General features: G+C 40.5%; 1 protein-coding gene across 3 annotated transcripts in view; it reads left to right on the forward strand.

The window, feature by feature from the left end:
- The first annotated feature begins 1526 nt into the window (after nucleotides 1–1526).
- Nucleotides 1527–19797, forward strand: part of CCL28 (C-C motif chemokine ligand 28) — a 34245-nt gene continuing 15974 nt past the window's right edge. Inside the window, exons 1-2 of one of the 3 annotated variants that reach the window (XM_073236522.1) lie at nucleotides 1527–1544; nucleotides 1906–2014. In XM_073236522.1, the coding sequence (XP_073092623.1) occupies nucleotides 1951–2014 (64 nt within the window). In that variant the 5' untranslated portion in view covers nucleotides 1527–1544; nucleotides 1906–1950. Of the gene's footprint in view, nucleotides 1545–1856; nucleotides 2015–15664; nucleotides 16220–19797 lie in introns of those variants that run through there. The other 2 variants (XM_037023570.2, XM_017650419.3) reach the window with 2 other exon arrangements.

A 19797-nucleotide genomic window follows, 5' to 3' on the forward strand; every position in this document is an offset into this window, starting at 1 on the left:
CAGGTGTACTGAGGGCATCATAGTCCCCACAGAAGAAAGTCCTTAAACTAGGAAAGAGATCTGAGGACAGAAGGGCCTGGCCATGTGTTCTCCAGAGCATTTTAAAACACGTGATTTGCTTTATGTTCTTAGAGCCATCATTGTAGGATGCTGGATAAGTGTGTGAAGCATTGGAGAAAAACTTGTAGGTAAAATTTTCAGCTTAGCCTGAATATATATCAAAAGACTTTCAAACAACTATGCCCTTTAACTTTGCAATTCTGCTTTTCAAAATTTATTCTAAAGAATGAGCATAATTTGAATTGTATGAGTGGCAGAGTCTGGAACCACTGCTCTTCATGACTAGGTCTTCTGATCTAGGAGGCCATCATATTTGCCCACCCCTGTGCCCTCCAAAGCTCCCGTTTCTTCTTTTATTATAAATCCAGTTCTTGGTAGTGACAGTAGAGCTTGTTAAGTACCCAAACTCGGCAGCTGGGGAACAATTCTGACCATAAGCTTTTCATCTTATAAAGTAGCACTGCCCAGTGCAAATATAACACAGGATATATATGTAATTTAAAATTTCTGACTAGTCACATTAAAAAAGTAAAAAGAAACAAGTGAAAATAATTTTAATATTTCATTCAACTAAATATATCCAAATATTATTTCAGTATGTCATCAGTATGAAAATTATTTAACAAGATATATTATGTTTTTGTACTAAGTCTTTGAAATCCAGTGTGTATTCTACAGTTACAGCACATCTGAATTTGGACTAGCACACTGCGATGCTTGAGGGTCACCTGTGGACAAGAGGCTACAACAGGAGACAGCCAGTTACATAAAGAAGAAGGATGGCAGGACTTGGAGGTCATCCAGCCTGACTGCTTATTTACAGCAAAGTCCTGAGGTTGTGCAATCAGTTCATAGAAAAGGAGGGATTAGAATCCAGTTATCCTCACCGTACCCTATTGTTTTATTCACAAAGCTAATGAGCAGAAAGCTGGACTGGATCCCCTGCCGCTCACACCTGCTCACAGTTGCCCTGGGTTCTCTTTCCTACCAGGCATAGGCTAGAGGGAAGAGGCCACTCCACCTGTCTTACCTTTCCCCTAAAATAAACTAACAACTTCACCGGCAACAATTTGGCTGCAAACCAAAACCAGAGTGGAACTGAATTTTTCTGTATCTTTCCACCAGATAACAATGTTCTTTATGACTTGTCACCCTTGCCCCCAGAAAGTCTTAGTTCAGAAAACTCAGATTCCTTAGTGCAATGGTTCTTAAGAGAGGTGTCCCATCAGAATCACCTATAGAGCTTTTTAAAGATTCAAATTACTGGTCCCCTACTCCTAAATTCTGATTTATAGCTTTTTGGAGGAATTCGAGTAGATACCTTTTTTTAAAATGGTTTCCAAGTGGTTCTGATGCACAGCCCCCAGCTCACAATGACTTCGCCATCTGCCAGAGCCTCACGGATACCGCCCCCAGGTGGTAGAACACAGATCTGGTCTTAAGAGCCGTCTCCCGGGGCATGCACAAGCTGAGCACATCCCAGGGTAAGGGTAGGTTCTGGCCCCAGGTGAGCTGTGGCAGGACAATCGCTGCCCAGCCCCATCCCACCCCTACCGCCCAGCAACAGCAATAGTGGGGGCGGAAGGGGGTGCCCTGTAGCAGGCTTGGTCCAGGAGCAGGGCCCCCTGTGTCCCTGGCTGATGCGCCTCTTCCCCGCCCCCTCAGTTTCCCAATTTTGGGGTTATTATTAAACTGATGGGACTTTTTTTTAAAAAAGAGCCTAGTCTCAAGGAAATAAACACAAGAAATAGGTACCTCTGGACCTCCCAGGGCGGGGCGTTTAATTTCCCTCCCGCTCTGTCTGCACCCACGGGCACCGGTGAGCCTCATTTCCTGATCTCGCAGCCTCCTGGGCGGTGCTGGCCCGGCCCAGCCGGCGGAGCGTCAGGAATGCAGCGCCCAGGACTCGCGCTCCTGGCCCTGGCTGCCTGTGTGGCTCTTCGCCCCTCCGAAGGTGAGTGGTGCTGGCCCGCAGCTCCAGGAGAAGGAGCGGGCTTTCTCCCAGGATGGAGCTGGAAGGAGTGAGGTCCTGTCAGCTATTTGGGGCAAGAATTTCCATCTCTTCGGGAAATAATTTCCAGTTATCTACAAGAAAATGGCGTAGGCTTAAATTCCTGATTTACAAAAAGAAATTTCAGAAAGGACCCTCATTTGAACAGGAATATTAGTAATATGTCACCTGGAGGATGAGATCCTTGCCCACCAGGGTAACTTTGAGTTGCATCTCCTTTTCTGATGACGCTACTAAAATCCCCAGGTAGAGAGAGGTTGGAGGAAAGCCCCGACTGTTCAGCTGTCTCCCTCCTCCCTCAACCGGCCAAACTGTCTGAATGCAAGTGTGCATATTCCTGGAGACAGGTGGACTTGACCTTCTGGGTTAGGCTTTGGTAAACTGCAGGTTTTCCAAACAAAGTCGGCCCCGTAGATCCTGGAAACCAAAACTTCAATCTGACCTTAAAAAGGGAGGCAGGATAAAGGAGACTGAACCATGTAAATTACATCAAAGAAAAATTAAATTGTGAGTTGCTAGCACATATATAGAGATTATTAGAATTACGTTTGGACTGGAGGCAATCTTTTCTACTGTATTTAGGAAATGCTACATACAGGTCTTTAACACTTGGCTAATTTGATTCTTTTCCACTGTCTTCTTTTCTGAAACTTTACCCTGAGTAGATTCTCTAAATCAGGAACAGAGTTGAAATACAAGTTTTGTTAGGTCTTCTTTTAAAAAAATTAAAAGCATTTACAAAACTGACATATTTCACATACACATGCTCATATATATACATGTTCACACTGAATTGTAAAGCTTCTCATGCGAAATCAGATCTGTTAACAGTGGTTTCACGTTCCTTGGCAAGAACTAGCCTGTTTCTCTGACATTGGCTGTCATCCTATGAACTGCCTGGTTCCTGTAGGCATTTGTTCAGGGACCCCAGTATAGTACACCAGTGAAGTACTGGGCTTATATCACTGAGCACAGGAAACATCTGGGTCATCTCCATTTCTATCAATCTTTCTCTCTTATAAAGACAAAAGTTTGTCATTTTAGATGTTTCTGTATCTGTAAAATTTTTCAGAAAATATTCCAAAAATGAAATGCATTGACATTTTAGGAGTCAATGCCACTGTTCCATCTGCTGAGGCTTTAGTCCTAATTTTGGCAGTGAAAATTTTTCTTCACATGAAGCTTTGAAATAAAGGTGTCTGTATCTCTATTCAGTTTCCTGATGTTTCCAGCCCTCCTGCAGAATGGAAGGGAAGGGCCGATGCAGGCACAGGGTTAAGGAGGGTCGCCCTGCCCCACCCTGAGCCAAGCTACCCCTGGCACTGAGTGGGTGCTGGCAGGCGGGGTGGGACAGCAAAACACAGAGGGGGTTGAAGAGTTAGTAATGATAATAATGAAAGGGAGCTGAGGAGACCCAACATTAGCCTTTTGGGTTAGTTGTGGGCCTTTTCCTAAGGTAGTTTCGACCACAGGAATATCACATTGTCTGAGAAACCCCAGCCTTAACCATTTAAATATAAAAAATACAGGAGGGTGGGCCTGAGAACATGAGTGAAATGAGAGGGGCAACCCCAATGCTCTCCGTAGCAAACTTCCATTTGAGTGTCTGTGTGTTCCAGGTGCCCTGTGGGAGGCTCAAGGGAACTCAGACCAGAGAGGCGGGGAGGGATGTGGGGGATACTGAGTAGTGCAGGGAGGGAGGTGTAAGGGGCCTTGGCAATTGTTACAGGCTGGGGGAGGATGGGGAAGTGGTTTGTGCCAGTTTGGGACTCTGGGAAATACACTGTGCTCTTCCAGGCAGTAAGCGTTCCATTATCTTAATGATGTCTTAAATTGGCCTTCCATAGTGTTCTGCATAAATCAGGAAGCAGTTGACTTACTATAATTAAAAGCATTGGCTTCTACCCAAAGGTAGGAGGGCACAGTGCACACCTGCTGACGTGGCTGCTGGCTCCCAGGACTCAATATTGAGTCCATAAAAATGTCTATCATCCCCTCCAGCCCTGAGCCACATTATTTAAAGTCACAATCTAGGGCTTTGTGGGCCTGGCTGTTTTTATTGTACATTAAGACAACAGCTCCACTTGTGTCCAGCAGATGCCAGTTGAGGAATTTTGCTTCCTTGAGTCCCAAATTAGCTTCCTTCTGAAAAGCTCCTTTCTCAGAACAGGATGGCTTCTTATTTCAGATACTCCTTAGGGACCTGCTGATTGCATGTAAAATAAAACCATCTTTTGTTTGCTTTAATTATAGAAGACTCATGAAGGAGGGTTACCAAGAATATACATTTGTGCTTGAAAGTTGTCTGCACAGTTGGGACCCTGCATTTCACCTGGAGCGGTCCCTGAGAGGCCTGGCATTATGTGTCCTGTAATCGCCCTTGTTTCTCTCCACGTGTGTCCTTTTATTCAAGCAGTACATCCTGCATTTCCTGAATTCAATACCATTGTTAGATTAAGCCTCTAGATTTTGGTTCAAAAACCCAGTTTTATCTATTCTGTAGTTCAGAGCTTTTTAAAACATCCTTTTCTGTACCTGGAGAACAGAGTGATGTAATAGCAATCTTCTCAAATTTGAGTCATGAACCCCTTTGAAGGAAAACATTCTTTTCACTCTCAGTGATGACTTTTAAATTATTTTACTGTTACTTGATGTATACACATAAAATCTTATATATACACATAAACCCTTTGTGTATCTCTTCTGCAAATATAAAACCAAAAGAAATTTAAAATTTAAGTAAAAACACAACTCCAAAGCCAAGATGTAAATGTAACAACATACACTTAATGTAATAGCTAATGTTTGACCAAAACTAAAATCACCATTCCAAACATGAACACAGCACTGATTCTTGAGGTTTTGAGTTTTATGTCCATTACTTCCATGTTCATAATGAGAAGTACTTTTCCCCTGCCATTTTTTTTCTGTTTGAACCATGATGATATAATGTGGCCCTCCTGCCGCATGAATGCATTATGAAATCCCACTGTTCTTTTTGGACTGGCCATGGACAATTAAAGTAGGATCTGACTTAATAACAATACTAGCATAAACATAAGCATAAGTCAAATGCCCTGAAATTGCTTTTTAAAGAGGTTCTCACAGAAGATGCAGAACATGTCTACTTGTTCAAGATTACCACTGAAATGAACATACTAAAATTTAGGAGTTGTCTGGAGAGCTCATGAACCCTAAGAATACATGGATGAGCCCCCTCCCAGAGGTCTATGAAGCCCAGTTAGAGAAATACTGGGAAGGGTACTGAGACATACTGGCATACCAAGAGAAGTTTGGGTTTTGGATTCCAAAAGGCCAAGTCAGAATTCTAACAACATGAACTTCGGTAATTGCTTCATCTCCTTGAGCTCCAGTTTTCTGATCAATAAAATAGGAATAACAATGCCTCTTTTTCCTAGTTAGTCTCATGATTCAATGAGGTAATAAAGTGTCTGTGATATTAGGTACCCAATAATTGTTAGTTTCTTTCCCTCTCCTCCCTTAAGAGTCTATCTCCTGCTAATTTTTAAAATTAAAATTACAAAAAGTCACACGAATTATAAAGAATCCCTAAAATTACAAAAATTATAAAAGAAACAATTACTCAGTATAAATCTGTAAAATGTAAAATATAGACTAAAAAATTACAAGTCCCCCTTCTCCATTTCTTTAAGCCCTCTGGGTTCTGTGTATCCTTCCAGAAATACTTCTATGTATTTACAAATAGGAACCCATGCACCTTCACAAAGATTTTTCAAAACATAAATAGGACCACAATCTACATATTCTTTTACTTGTGTTTTTTCCCATTTGATCATAGATAACAGTGTATCTGTTCAACACACATAGTCATTTATTAAAAATTTCTCATTCATCTTATAGACAACATACAAACTTCCTAGAACAATTTGGAATGTCAGTTTCATTTACTCATTATCAATCAGGGTCCTATCAAGACAGAAAGCAGACAGTAATTTGAACAGAGAAAGTTTAATGTTAAACTATTAACTATAAGAAGAGATAGACTAGGAAGAAGTAAGGAGAACACAAAGAATATAGGAATAGTAGATATTCCTAAAAACACTAGAGAATATAGGATTAGTAGATATTCCTAAAGATGAAATGGAGTTTTCAAGGAAGAGATCCTGTACCCCTGCCCTGCCCAGCTGAGACCCGACCTTGTAGGAGCAGGCACAGCCATGGCTCATGGAACAGCAAAAAAAATCTAGTTTGCAGGGGCAAGTTCTTCACAGGGGGGTGGCTCACTGGGTACTGCCTGGGGGGTGCAGCTAGCGGCTCTGCACTATTAGAGCTGGGGAGGCCACAGCACTGCAGGAGCTGGGGAGCCAGGAAAGAAAAGCCCTTCTTCCTGCAAGGTCTCTCCAGTGTCCTCTACCAAAAAGTTTAACATCCAGCCATTTGGAGAAGGAAAAACATTTAAAGGGTTCACCTAAATTTTATAGAACCAGTAAAGGTGAATTTGAAGCTGAGAGGCAATAAATTGGCAATGGGCACACCCCACAAGACTTACAGACACCTGGATACCTACTCTGGGGGCAGGCACTGTACAGTATATTGACCTCTAGATAACGTTTTTTTAAAATCCATGTATTGAGTGTTTACTACATATAATCCCTGTTCTAAGCACTTAAATGTCTAAATTCATGCAATCCTACAACCCTGTAAGGTAGGTGCTATTACCATCCCCCTGTTGCGGATGAAGAAACTGAGATGCAGAGAATTAAGTAACCCACCCAACGTCCACTAGCAGGTGGCAGAGCCAGGAACTGCCCCTGGGGGTCTGTCTTTACAGGCTTAAGGACTGTGCAGTAATGCTCCACAGCATGTCTCTAGGGCATGCTTCAAGCCCCCTTCAAGACTACCCTGACCACTCCAGTGTCCATTGTCCATGCTGTAAGAAGCACTGGTGACCAAACATTTTCATATTAAGGTAAAGAAAAACCCTCACTCACTGTCCATTAGCCAAACATTATCTCAGGTTTCAGGAAGTATCTGGGAGGCCTTTATTTACCAAAGCAGTTTCACGCAGCAGGACTTGGTGCATCCTTCCTGCCTACTCAGTACAACAGTGGACACCTTTGCTTGACGGAACTCACAGCAGGAGATGGCTCCATTAAGGCATGGAGGCCACTAAAATGGGATGCCCAGTGGACCATGTTTGGAACATTATGTTTGTTTATGTATTGTCCTTCTTAAATTGCACTCACAGATTTAGATTCTGACAGCAGCCAAATGAATCTTTCTTGTTTTTTCTTCATTTTGTTGTGTTTTACAAAATGTTCTTTATATCAGTGACGTTCAAACTGCATTTCTAATAAGCCCCCAAGTGATGGCACTGCTGCAGCTTGGAGAACCACACTTTAAGTAGCAAGAGACTGCGATCACCTCTGTATAGTAACAGAATCCTTTCCTTAAAACCCAGAATCTAATTTTTATATCACAAACTTGATGTGTAGTGTTAGTGTTCATTTTAACAGGTCTTAAGCATAGAAATCTTTCATGTCTTCTTATGACCAAAATTGGATCATAAAGAGAACAAAATCAGGGACAGACATTTGTGGCAAATTATCCAAACAACTTAATACTGGTAACTAAGACAACAACGCCAAACCAACGGAATCAGTAACACTATAGTAAGACAAACAACAGTGCTTTTAACAAGATACTAATCACACCATCTTTAAAGTATTAAATATAATGGACAAGTTATTTATCACTATTGAGTTGACCCTTAATTACTTGAAGGTGGTGGAACAGTATGTTTCTGAAAAGCACTGTTTAATTTTAGGACATCTGGGACATGAGATATTGGCCAAAAAATGAAAATCTTATTTCCCCCGCAAAAAGGAAAACTATTTTAGTGGCTTTAAAGGCCTTAAAACATGATATACAACTACAACAGAGCTTAGGGGACATTTATTTAGCACCAATGTCAGGCACTGTGCTATATAGTGTGGGTACGAAGATATCTGGAGGGAGTTCAATCAAAAGACATAGTCATGTAAACCCTTAACTTTGTATGTGGTAAAGCCAGGAAAGGACAGGGTGCTGTGAGACCACAGACCCATGCGGGAAAGGCCAAGCCTGGGAGGAAGGAGGCAACTGGGAGGCTCAACAGGCCAGAAGCCAATTAATGAGGTCTTGAACTTGGGCAATGCCAACAGGGATGAAAAAGTGGAGCAAACCTGAGAAATGTTAAGGGAGCAAAATTTGTACATTTTGACTGGCTGTGGGAAATGCAGAAGGCAGATGGAAGGACATGGGCTTTGATTTGGGTAATAGTAAATGATGGGCAAACGAGTGGAGCAAAGGAAAAGGAGAGATTTAAAGTAGCAGGAGTTAAGTCTTGAGTTGGATTTATTGAGTTAGGGGAGTCTATGGGATATCCAAATATATGTTCAATAGCAGCTGGATTTATGTTGGGATATTGGGGTAGAGGATAAAGTAGACAAAGATATATTTTTTAAATTTTTCTATTAAGGTATGATTGATATACACTCTTATGAACGTTTCACATGAAAAAACAATGTGGTTACTACATTTACCCATATTATCAAGTCCCTACCCATACCCCAATGCAGTCACTGTCCATCAGTGCAGCAAGATGCCAGAGATCCACTATGTGCCTTCTCTGTGATACACTGTTCTCCCCGTGGTCCCCCACACCATGTGTACTAAACATAATACCCCTCAGTGCCCTTCTCCCTCCCTCCCCACCCACCCTCCCACACCCCTCCCCTTTGGTAACCACTAGTTCATTCTTGGAGTCTCTGAGTCTGCTGCCATTTTGTTCCTTCAGTTTTGTTTCATTGTTATACTCCACAAATGAGGGAAATCCGCCTGGCTTATTTCACTGAGCATAATGTCCTCCAGTGCCATCCATGTTGTTGCAAATGGTAGGATTTCTTTCTTTCTTATGGCTGAATAGTATTCCGTTGTATATAATTACCACATCTTCTTTATCCATTCATCTACTGATGGACACTTAGGTTGCTTCCATATTTTGGGTATTGTAAATAGTGCTGCGATAAACATAGGGGTGCATATGTCTTTTTGAATCTGAGAAGTTGTATTCTTTGGGTAAATTCGAATGAGTGGGATTCCAGGGTCAAAAGGTATTGCTATTTTTAGTTTTTTGAGGAACCTCCATATTGCTTTCCACAATGGTTGAACTAGCTTACATTCCCACCAGCAGTGTAGGAGGGTTCCCTTTTCTTCACATCCTCACAAGCATTTGTTGTTCTTAGTCTTTTCGATGGCCATCCTAACTGGTGTGAGGTGATATCTCATTGTGGTTTTAATTTGCATTTCCCTGATGATTAGTGATGTGGAGCATCTTTTCATGTGTCTGTTGGTCATCTGAATTTCTTCTTTGGAGAACTGTCTCTTCATATCCTCTGCCCATTTGTTAATCGGGTTATTTGCTTTTTGGGTGTTGAGGTGTGTAAGTTCCTTATATATTTTGGATGTTAACCCCTTGTCAGATATGTCATTTACAAATATATTCTCCCATACTGTAGGATGCCTTTTTGTTTTGTTGATGATGTCTTTTTCCATACAAAAACTTTTTAGTTTGATGTAGTCCCATGAGTTCATTTTTGCTTTTGTTTCCCTTTCTTGAGGAGATGCGTTCAGGAAGAAGTTGCTCGTGCTTATATTCAGGAGATGTTTGCCTATGTTGTCTTCTAAGAGTTTTATGGTTTCATGACTTACATTCAAGTCTTTAATCCATTTCGAGTTTACTTTTGTATATGGGGCTAAACAATAATCCAGTTTCTTTCTCTTGCATGTAGCTGTCCAGTTTTGCCAACACCAGCTGTTGAAGAGGCTGTCATTTCCTCATTGTATGTCCATGACTCCTTTATCATATATTAATTGACCATATATGGTTAGGTTTATATCAGGGCTCTCTAGTCTGTTCCATTGGTCTGTGGATCTGTTCTTGTGCCAGTACCAAATTGTCTTGATTACTGTGGCTTTGTAGTAGAGTTTGAAGTTGGGGAGTGTAACTACCTCTGCTTTATTCTTCCTTCTCAGGATTGCTTTGGCCATTTGAGGTCTTTTGTGGTTCCATATGAATTTTAGGACGATTTTCTCCAGTTCGTTGAAGAATGCTGTTGGTATTTTGATAGGAATTGCATTGAATCTATAGATTGCTTTAGGCAGGATAGCCATTTTGACAATATTAATTCTTCCTATCCATGAGCACGGGATGTGTTTCCATTTATTGATATCTTCAATTTCTCTCATGAGTGTCTTGTAGTTTTCAGGATATAGGTATTTTACTTCCTTGGTTAGGTTTATTCCTAGGTATTTTATTCTTTTTGATGCAATTGTGAATGGAATTGTTTTCTCGATTTCTCTCTCTGCTAGTTCATTGTTAGTGTATAGGAATGCCACAGATTTCTGTGTATTAATTTTGTATCCTGCAACTTTGCTGAATTCAGATATTAGATCTAATAGTTTTGGAGTGGATTCTTTAGGGTTTTTTATGTAAATATCATGCCATCTGCAAACAGGGACAGTTTAGCTTCTTCCTTGCCAATCTGGATGCCTTTTATTTCTTTGTATTGTCTGATTGCCATGGCTAGGACCTCCAGTACTATGTTGAATAGAAGTAGGGAGAGTGGGCATCCTTTTCTTGTTCCCGATCTTAAAGGAAAAGCTTTTAGCTTCTTGCTGTTAAGTATAATGATGGGTGTGGGTTTGTCACATATGGCCTTTATTATATTGAGGTACTTGCCCTCTATACCCATTTTGTTGAGAGTTTTTATCATGAATGGATGTTGAATTTTGTCAAATGCTTTTCCAGCATCTATAGAGATGATTATGTGGTTTTTGTCCTTCTGTTGATGTGGTGGATGATGTTGATGGATTTTTTAATGTTGTACCATCCTTGCATCCCTGGAATAAATCCTACTTGATCATGATGGATGATCTTTTTTATGTATTTTTGAATTCGATTTGCTAATATTTTGTTGAGTATTTTTGCATCTATGTTCATCAGGGATATTGGTCTGTAATTTTCTTTTTTGTGGTGTCTTTGCCTGTTTTTGGTATTAGAGTGATGCTGGCTTCATAGAATGAGTTTGGGAGTATTCCCTCCTCTTCTACTTTTTGGAAACCTTTAAGGGAATGGATATTAAGACTTCATTAAATGTTTGATAAAATTCAGCAGTGAAGTCATCTGGTCCAGGGGTTTTGTTCTTAGGTAGGTTTTTGATTACTAGTTCAATTTCTTTGCTGGTAATTGGTCTGTTCAGATTTTCTGTTTCTTACTTGGTCAGCCTTGGAAGGTTGTATTTTTCTAGAAAGTTGTCCATTTCTTCTAGGTTATCTAGTTTGTTAGCATATAATTTTTCATAGTATTCTCTAATAATTCTTTGTACTTCTGTGGTGTCTCTAGTGATTTTTCCTTTCCATTTCTGATTTTATGTGTGTAGACTCTCTTTTTTTCTTGATAAGTCTGTCTGGGGGTTTATCTATTTTGTTTATTTTCTCGAAGAACCAGCTCTTGCTTTCATTGATTCTATTGTTTTATTCTTCTCAATTTTGTTTATTTCTGCTCTAATCTCTATTATGTCCCTCCTTCTACTGACTTTGGACCTCATTTGTTGTTATTTTTCTAGTTTCATTAATTGTGATTTTAGACTGCTTATATGGGATTGTTCTTCTTTCCTGAGGTTGGCTTGTATTGCAGTATACTTTCCTCTTAGCACAGCCATGGCTGCATCCCACAGATTTTGCAGTGTTGAATTATTGTTGTCATTTGTCTCCATATATTGCTTGATCTCTGTTTTTATTTGGTTATTGATCCATTGGTTATTTAGGAGCATGTTTTGAAGCCTCCATGTGTTTGTGGGATTTTTCATTTTCTTTGCGTAATTTATTTCTAGTTTCATACCTTTGTGGTCTGAGAAACTGGTTGGTACAATTTCAATCTTTTTGAATTTACTGAGGCTCTTTTTGTGGCCTAGTATATGATCTATTCTTGAAAATGTTCCATGTTACCTGAGAAGAATGTGTATTCTGTTGCTTTTGGGTGTAGAGTTCTTTAGATGTCTGTTAGGTCCATCTGTTCTATTGTGTTGTTCAGTGCCTCTGTCTCCTTACTTATCTTCTGTCTGGTTGATCTGTCCTTCAGAGTGAGTGGAGTGTTGAAGTCTCCTAGAATGAATGCACTGCATTCTATTTCCCCTTTTAATTCTGTTAGTATTTGTTTCACATATATGGGTGCTCCCATGTTGGGAGCATATATGATTATAATGGTTATATCTTCTTGTTGGATTGACTCCTTTATCATTATGTAATGTCCTTCTTTGTCTCTTGTTCTACTTTCTGTGTTTTGAAGTCTATTTTGTCTGATACAAGTACTGCAACTCCTGCTTTTTTCTGTTAGTTGCATGAAATATTTTTTTCTACCCCTTCACTTTTAGTCTGTATGTCTTTGGGTTTAAAGTGAGTCTCTTGTAGGCAGCATATAGAAGAGTCTTGTTTTTTCATCCATTCAGTGACTCTATGTCTTGATTGGTGCATTCAGACCACTTACATTTAGGGTGATTATCGATAGTATGTACTTATTGCCATTGCAGGCTTTAGATTTGTGGTTACCAAAGGTTCAAGGTTAATTTCCTTACTATCTAAGAGTCTAACTTAACTCACTTAATATGCTATTACAAACACAATTTAAAGGTTCTTTTCTTTTTCTCCTCCTTTTTCTTGCTTTCCATTCTTTATATATTAGGTATCATATTCTGTATTCTTTGTCTATCCCTTGATTGACTTTTGGGATAGTTAATTTAATTTTGCATTTGCTTAGTAATTAGTTGTTCTACTTTATTGTGGTTTATTACTTCTGGTAACAGCTATGAAATCTTAGGAACACTTCCATCTATAGCAGTCCCTCCAAATAGACTGTAGAGACGGTTTATGGGAGGTAAATTCTCTCAACTTTTGCTTATCTGGAAATTGTTTAATCCCTCCTTCAAATTTAAATGATAATCTTGCTGGATAAAGTAATCTTAGTTCCAGCCCCTTCTGCTTCATTGCATTAAATACATCATGCCACTCCCTTCTGGCCTGTAAGGTTTCTGCTGAGAAGTCTGGTGTTAGCCTGATGGGCTTTCCTTTGTATGTGATCTTATTTCTCACTCTGGCTGCTTTTAATAGTCTATCCTTATCCTTTATCTTTGCCAATTTTATTACTATATGTCTTGGTGTTGTCTTCCTTGGGTCCCTTGTGTTGGGAGATCTGTGCATCTCCGTGGCCTGAGAGACTAACTCCTTCCCCAGATTGGGGAAGTTTTCAGCAACTACCTCCTCAAAGACACTTTCTATCCCTTTCTCTCTCTCTTCTTCTTCTGTTATCCCTATAATGTGAATATTGTTTCATTTAGATTGGTCACACAGTTCTCTCAATATTCTTTCATTCTTAGAGATCCTTTTTTCTCTCTGTGCCTCAGCTTCTTTGTATTCTTCTCTAGTTTCTATTTCATTTATCATCTCCTCCACCATATCCAACCTGCTTTTAATACCCTCCATTGTGCTCTTCAATGACTGGATGTCTGACGGGAATTCATTCCTGAGTTCTTGGATATCTTTCCTTACCTCCATTAGCATGTTGTTGATTTTTATTTTGAACTCCCTTTCAGGAAGAGTCATAAGGTCCATGTCATTTAAATCTTTCTGGAGTTATATTAATTTTACTCTGGACCAGGTTCCTTTGGTGTTTCATATTTGTATATGGCGCCCTCTAGTGTCCAGAAGCTCTACTCTGGAGCCGCTCAGCCCCTGAAGCATTGTTGGGGATTGCAGGGGAGTTGTACGGGTGCCTGGGGAAAGGAAAGAGCTGTTTCCTGCTTTCCGGCTGCTATGCCTGTCTCCGCTGCTCAAACCAGTGTGCCAGGCACACAGGTGTAAGCTTTTGTCCCAGAGCAGCCAGATATGGATCCCTGCTTCCGCAAGCAGCTGGAATCTCAGTCTTTCAAGGAATTCTGCCTGTATTAGCTTTCCAACCCCATAATCATGTGAGCATCATGAAAGCACCATGAAATGTAGGTTTGTGCTCCTAGAGCAGATCTCTGGAGCCAGGTATTCAGTAGTCCCAGGCCTTCCACTCCCTCCCTGCTCCATTTTTTTTTCCTCCTGCTGGTAGGCTGGGGTGGGGGAAGGGCTTGGGTCCTGCCCGGCCACAGCTTTGGTATGTTGCCCTATTCCTTGAAGTCTGCTCTTTTCTCCAGGTGTATGCAGTCTGGCACAGTCCTCTTTCCTGTTGCTCTCTCAGGCTTAGTTGCACCAACTTTATTTTCTAGTTGTATACGGTTTTAGGAGGAAACCTCTTTCTCTCCTCACACTGCCATCTTTAATCCTCCTCTCAGCTTGATTGATCACAAAGATATTTTAAAGTTATTAACAAAAGTAGTAATTTGAAATGAGATGTGAATGGAAAGAAAAGAGCGGAAAAGGTCAAGTATGGAACTGTGAAGAATTTTAACTACTTTGAGGGCAAAAGGAGGCATTCAAGAGCAGAGAAGGTAATTTCTCAGTGTTACAAGTATTAGGAGAGATTAGTGTCTCATAAACCAGGGATATGGAAAATTTCTACTAAGGAATGGGTAACAATGTTACATGCAGTAGGGAGATCCTAAGATGTTAGAAAAACATCTGCTTTTGTAGGCACCCTGAAGACAGGTACTATGACTTACTAATTTTGTATACTTAGTGTCTAGAGCAATGACTAATACAAGGTAACTGCTCCATAAATGCTTATGCAATGTTACTGATGTGGCAATCACTTTCATTAGTAAAATAATAGTCTTACCCAAATGATTCAAACTTGAAAATGTGTGAGATATTGTTGGTGTTTTTCCAAGGGGGCTTTTTGCCTTAATCCAGGCTAAATTTTAATTTAATAAAATAAAATAAAGGAAATGTAAAATCTTATCAATGCAATAAAAGGGTAAAAAAATGATTTTAAAACAACCACACACAAAGTAAGGTGGGTAAATAAATATAACCAAAAGGTTAGTGTCACAGTATCATTGTCAGAAAAAAAAAAATGCTATATGGACTAGAGGAATCTTATGGAAAAATAAAAAGAATCAGTTCACCCAGAAACTACATCCAGGGTGAAGAGTAGTAGGGTGAGTCAAACTGAGGTGACAGGTGTTATGCAAGTACAGAGTAGGATTTTATTTTTTTTATGATTGTAACATTTTATTCATCATAAATTTTCCATTTTCATTTTAAAAATACTGCCTGAAAACATTACCTCGATTGCTTAGCTTTTTGAGCTCCCTTTTAAATCTTGCACCCTGAGGGTAGTGCCTCACTCTAATCCCGGCGGTGGGCCAGGAGGGCACCTGTGTGTATCTGAAAATATAACCCCAAGTGATATCTGAAGTGGACAAAATCGCAAGGAAAGATCGTAACATAATCCCAGCAACACTAAGATTTTTTTTTTTAGCATGTCCGCATCTGAAAGAGAAAACTCAATTTAAAAAACGGATTTTTTTCCTGCAGCCGGGAAGGGTAGCTGCAGGAGCACAGGCCTGGTGCTGGGCGCCCGGGTCCGCTGCCCGCGCGGCAGAACCGCGGCCCCGGGACTGACGGGTGGCCGAGGGGAATCCAGGCGGCGCGGGCAGGTGCCTGCAGTTCCAAGTCGCGGCGGAACAGGCTCGCGTTGGCGGGTGCCGGTGGCCCCGTGGCCCCGAAAGTCCAGCCGCCACGCGATGGTGCCTCGACCCCACCTTCCCCTGCGAGTCCTGTTACACTTGGGCCGCCTCCTCGCGTACGTCCTCTCCGTGCGCCGCACGCACCACACACCTGCTAGGAAAACGCCGCCCGACCTTTCCAGTGGCGCCAAGCAGGTGGCGCAAGAACAGACACGGGGAAAGCGGCGGGCTATGGGATCGAGTTCCACACGCGCCCCAGCCTCTCCTCGCTGCCGCCTCCCGGCCCTCTCCGCCCCTTCTGGAGCTCGGGCGCGGGTTCCGACTTCCGCACCGACGCATCCGCTTCCCCACGGCCGCCACGGATACAGACACGTGAGCGCGACAACCGTAAAGCGCCGCGACGTCGTGCTTTTGTCTTTTTGTTTGGTTTCGTTTCCTGATTTTGTTTCGCTAGGTTCGTGATTTGAACTCTTATTTTTTCGTGTGTGTTTTTAATAAGTGCACGTAGGCTGAATTTAACAATATCCTACTTCTTACAATACGCAGTACTTCCGCTGTTTTGCAGAATGTTTTGATTTCCTCCTTAGCCTATGAATTGAACTTTCTAGTTTCAAAACAGGTTATTTGTAAATTTTTAAACGTTTTATGTTATTCAGATCCAGACTTAAACAGTTACTTTTCACAGGAACCCCCTCTTCGAACACTATATAAGAATGATAAAGGGGTTTTAGCTACAGACAATGCTGTGCAACCATGTGATGGAAGGAAGGACAAAAAAATCGATTCCTTCTACCCTTCTAGGTTCTTGACTGGGGCCTATGTAACAAAAGACAGATTAACAAAAGAAAAGCATACAAACTTATTTAATACAAGTTTTGCTTGGCACGGGAGCCTTCATAACGAAATGAAGACCCAAGAAGCAGTTTTAGCCAAGGCTCAGATATTAAGTTGGGCACAGAGTGGACACATGTGAAAACGTGACAAGACAAAGGGGTTTGGGTTAGGGCACTTAATCATGGAAAAGTGACCAGGAAAATAATGGTTAGTTTAACAGGGTTGGTTTGTACATTTCTCTTGGCTTCACCTTCCCCTGCTGTGGAACAAGGAACAGTGGAGTAAGACTGCTCACTCCCTCAGAGGGCGGGGTGAAGTGATAAAAACGCCTTTCTTCCTCCAGGTGCAGGGAGGCTACCTTTTACTCGTTTTTTTTTTCCTCCTGCTTTTAGGAAGGTCAGAGTGCCCCTTTTGCCTATGCTGTTTTTTTGTAAGTGACTTTAACTTTAAATAATCCATATGCCAGAGTGGTATATTCTGAACATCTTCAGTGAAAATAAATTAGAAATTGTAGATAAAATGGACAATTTCTTAGAAAACTAAGAATTGACTTTAAATCAAAATTGACTTAAGATACAGAAAATCCAAAGAAGCAAATAGCTATTAAAGAAATTAAATAAGAGTTGAACATATTTCCCTCAAACAGACAGCAGGCCTAAATGTTTTTTGATGTTTTGCCAAACACTGGAGGAACAGACAATCCTTATCTTATACAAAATCTTACAAATAGCAAAGAACAGAGAAGGCTACCTCATCTGTTGTTGAGATTAATATTATCTTAATACCCCGAACATTCAAGGGTGATATCAGGGGATAAAAATATGCACTACTTTTATTTATGAGCACAAATGTAAAAATCTAAATATATAGCAAATCAAACTCAGGATTCGTATAAAAATTAATACATTATGAGCAAGTATGGTCCACCCAGGATGGCAAGGAAGAAACAAGATTAATCCATCATATTGATTTAAAATTTATGTTGAGTTTACAATGGGCTAGGCACTTTTCTAGGCATTTAGCAAAGTAATAAAGGAGAAAAGCCTTTAATTCTTATACAGGAATTGAGAAGGAAGAGATAAAATCATCTATTTATCTAGAAAACTAAAGATTATCTACCCCAAACTATTACAACTAAGAAAGTTCAGCTAAGTTGCTGGATATAAGATCACCATAAAACAATCAATAGTGTTCTTATACATCGAAAATAACTAATTAGAAAAAGTAATTTTTAAAAAGACCATTCACAGTAGAACAAAACCTACAAGCTACCTAGGAATAGTTCTAAGATCGGATATACAACAATATTGAATCATTTTCTTCATAAAGGTCTTGAAGGACATCAAAGAAAGCCTGAATAACTAGAGAGAAAATTCCATATTATGGATGGAAGAGCACTATTTTCCACATGTCAAGTCTCCCAGAATTTAGTTATTTGATCTATTCTCGTAGAGCAGTGGTTCTTCAAGTATGTTTCCAGAATTAGCAGTATCCCTATCATCTGGATAGTTGTTAAATGTGCAGATTTTCACACCTCACTCCATACCTACTAAATCAGAAACTTCAGGTGGGAGAGGGATTGACAGCAATCTGTGGTTTAAAAACCCTCCAAATGATTCTGATACAAGGAAAGGTTTGAGAACCACAGCCCTAGAGAGACTCTCACACAAGCCCCAAGGAGACTACAGAAGAGCAAGCAAAGCAGAGCCTAGTGCTTTAAAAAGTGCCAGACTGTCTGCATTCACCATTTCTTGGCCCTTTAATTTGGCGAAAGTTACATAACTTTTCTTTATATTAGTAAGCCATCTCTAAAATGGGGATAAATATAGAACCTTCTGCATGTAGTTGCTGTGAATTAGTTACTTCGCCTATGGCAGTTCCTGGCACAGAGTAAGCACTCAGCAAGTGTGGCTTCTTATCATTAGAATGTTTCTTGCAGCCTTGCTTGTTAACAGTAACGTATTGGAAAAGGATTTCTTAGAAATAAGACTGAAAGCAAACATAGGAAAGAATTAAAATTTGTAAAATTTGGATGATGGGCATATAGGTGGTTTTGTCATTCCTGGTCGTTTTCTGTGTGTTGAAATGTTTCACAAGCAAAAGAAAATAGTAGTAATGCCATCAATTATCTATTCACACTTAGATTTCCACAGAAGAGTGAGTTTAAGTAAATCATCATGCCTTGATAAAATGTTCCCATAGAAACAGGTTACTGAATTTGTGTTCTTGTAATAAAATATAAGGTAATCTAGTCCCAATCTAGTTTTCATATCTTCCTCCTACAACTTGGATTCACAAATTCTGTAATTCCAACCAACTTTGTATAAATTCTTGTCCTACTTTTGTGCCTTTATGCCCATTGTCTCCTCTACATTTACTGCCCTATTCAAACTCTGTCTTTCAAGTGCCCAGCTCAAATACCACCTCTTTGGTAAAGGTGTACCCGAATCTCTGTTATAATTTCTGTAGGTGGTCCAGACCCTCATATTCCTCAGATAGATTCTGCCTTATGTTAGAAATGTTTTCTTCCAACTTTCACACCTCTTACACTGTAGCGAATCATGCTTTATAATGGAGCGACAAAGATTGATACAACCCCCAAAATATTTGAAAAGGATTCAGATATTAACTTCAATTCACTGATTATACACATCAGATGCCACCCATAGAAATTGTATGATTTGGGCTTCACTGGCCAGTGAAGGGAAATTATGATGTTCTGAATCCCCACGTTCTTGCCTAGCAGTAATTGCAAGTTTTTCCCAGTATTCCGCAACCTAAACATTCTTGACAATTCTCAAAGTGTGAGCCCCAGAGAAGGGTCCTTTTCTTCTGAGAGTCGGGAGGAGGCAGTCTGGTAGGGTAGGGAGGCCAGTGTCTCCCATCATCAGAGCCCCTACCAGCAGTTATGTGGCTCTTCTGCAAGGCAGCTACTGTCGACCCACTCCCTGCCCACTGGTGGCCTCCCACTTCCTCCAGAGGACAGACCTGAGGCCAGTGGGATGCATATACTGCTCTCATAAATCACCTCTGAAAGGAGATCCCCCCAGGGGGAGCAGGTTAAGCCTCACAATAACCCGCAGATCCACTCTGCAAGTCTTTTTCTTATTTGTGATAATTTTCACGTTATTTCCCTCCAGGGAACCCCTACTCCATCAGACAAGTCTGTGCTTGTGTGAACTCCAGTTTTGGAACAGA

Source organism: Manis javanica, chromosome 1 (assembly GCF_040802235.1).
Source record: "Manis javanica isolate MJ-LG chromosome 1, MJ_LKY, whole genome shotgun sequence".
Taxonomy (NCBI): domain Eukaryota; kingdom Metazoa; phylum Chordata; class Mammalia; order Pholidota; family Manidae; genus Manis; species Manis javanica.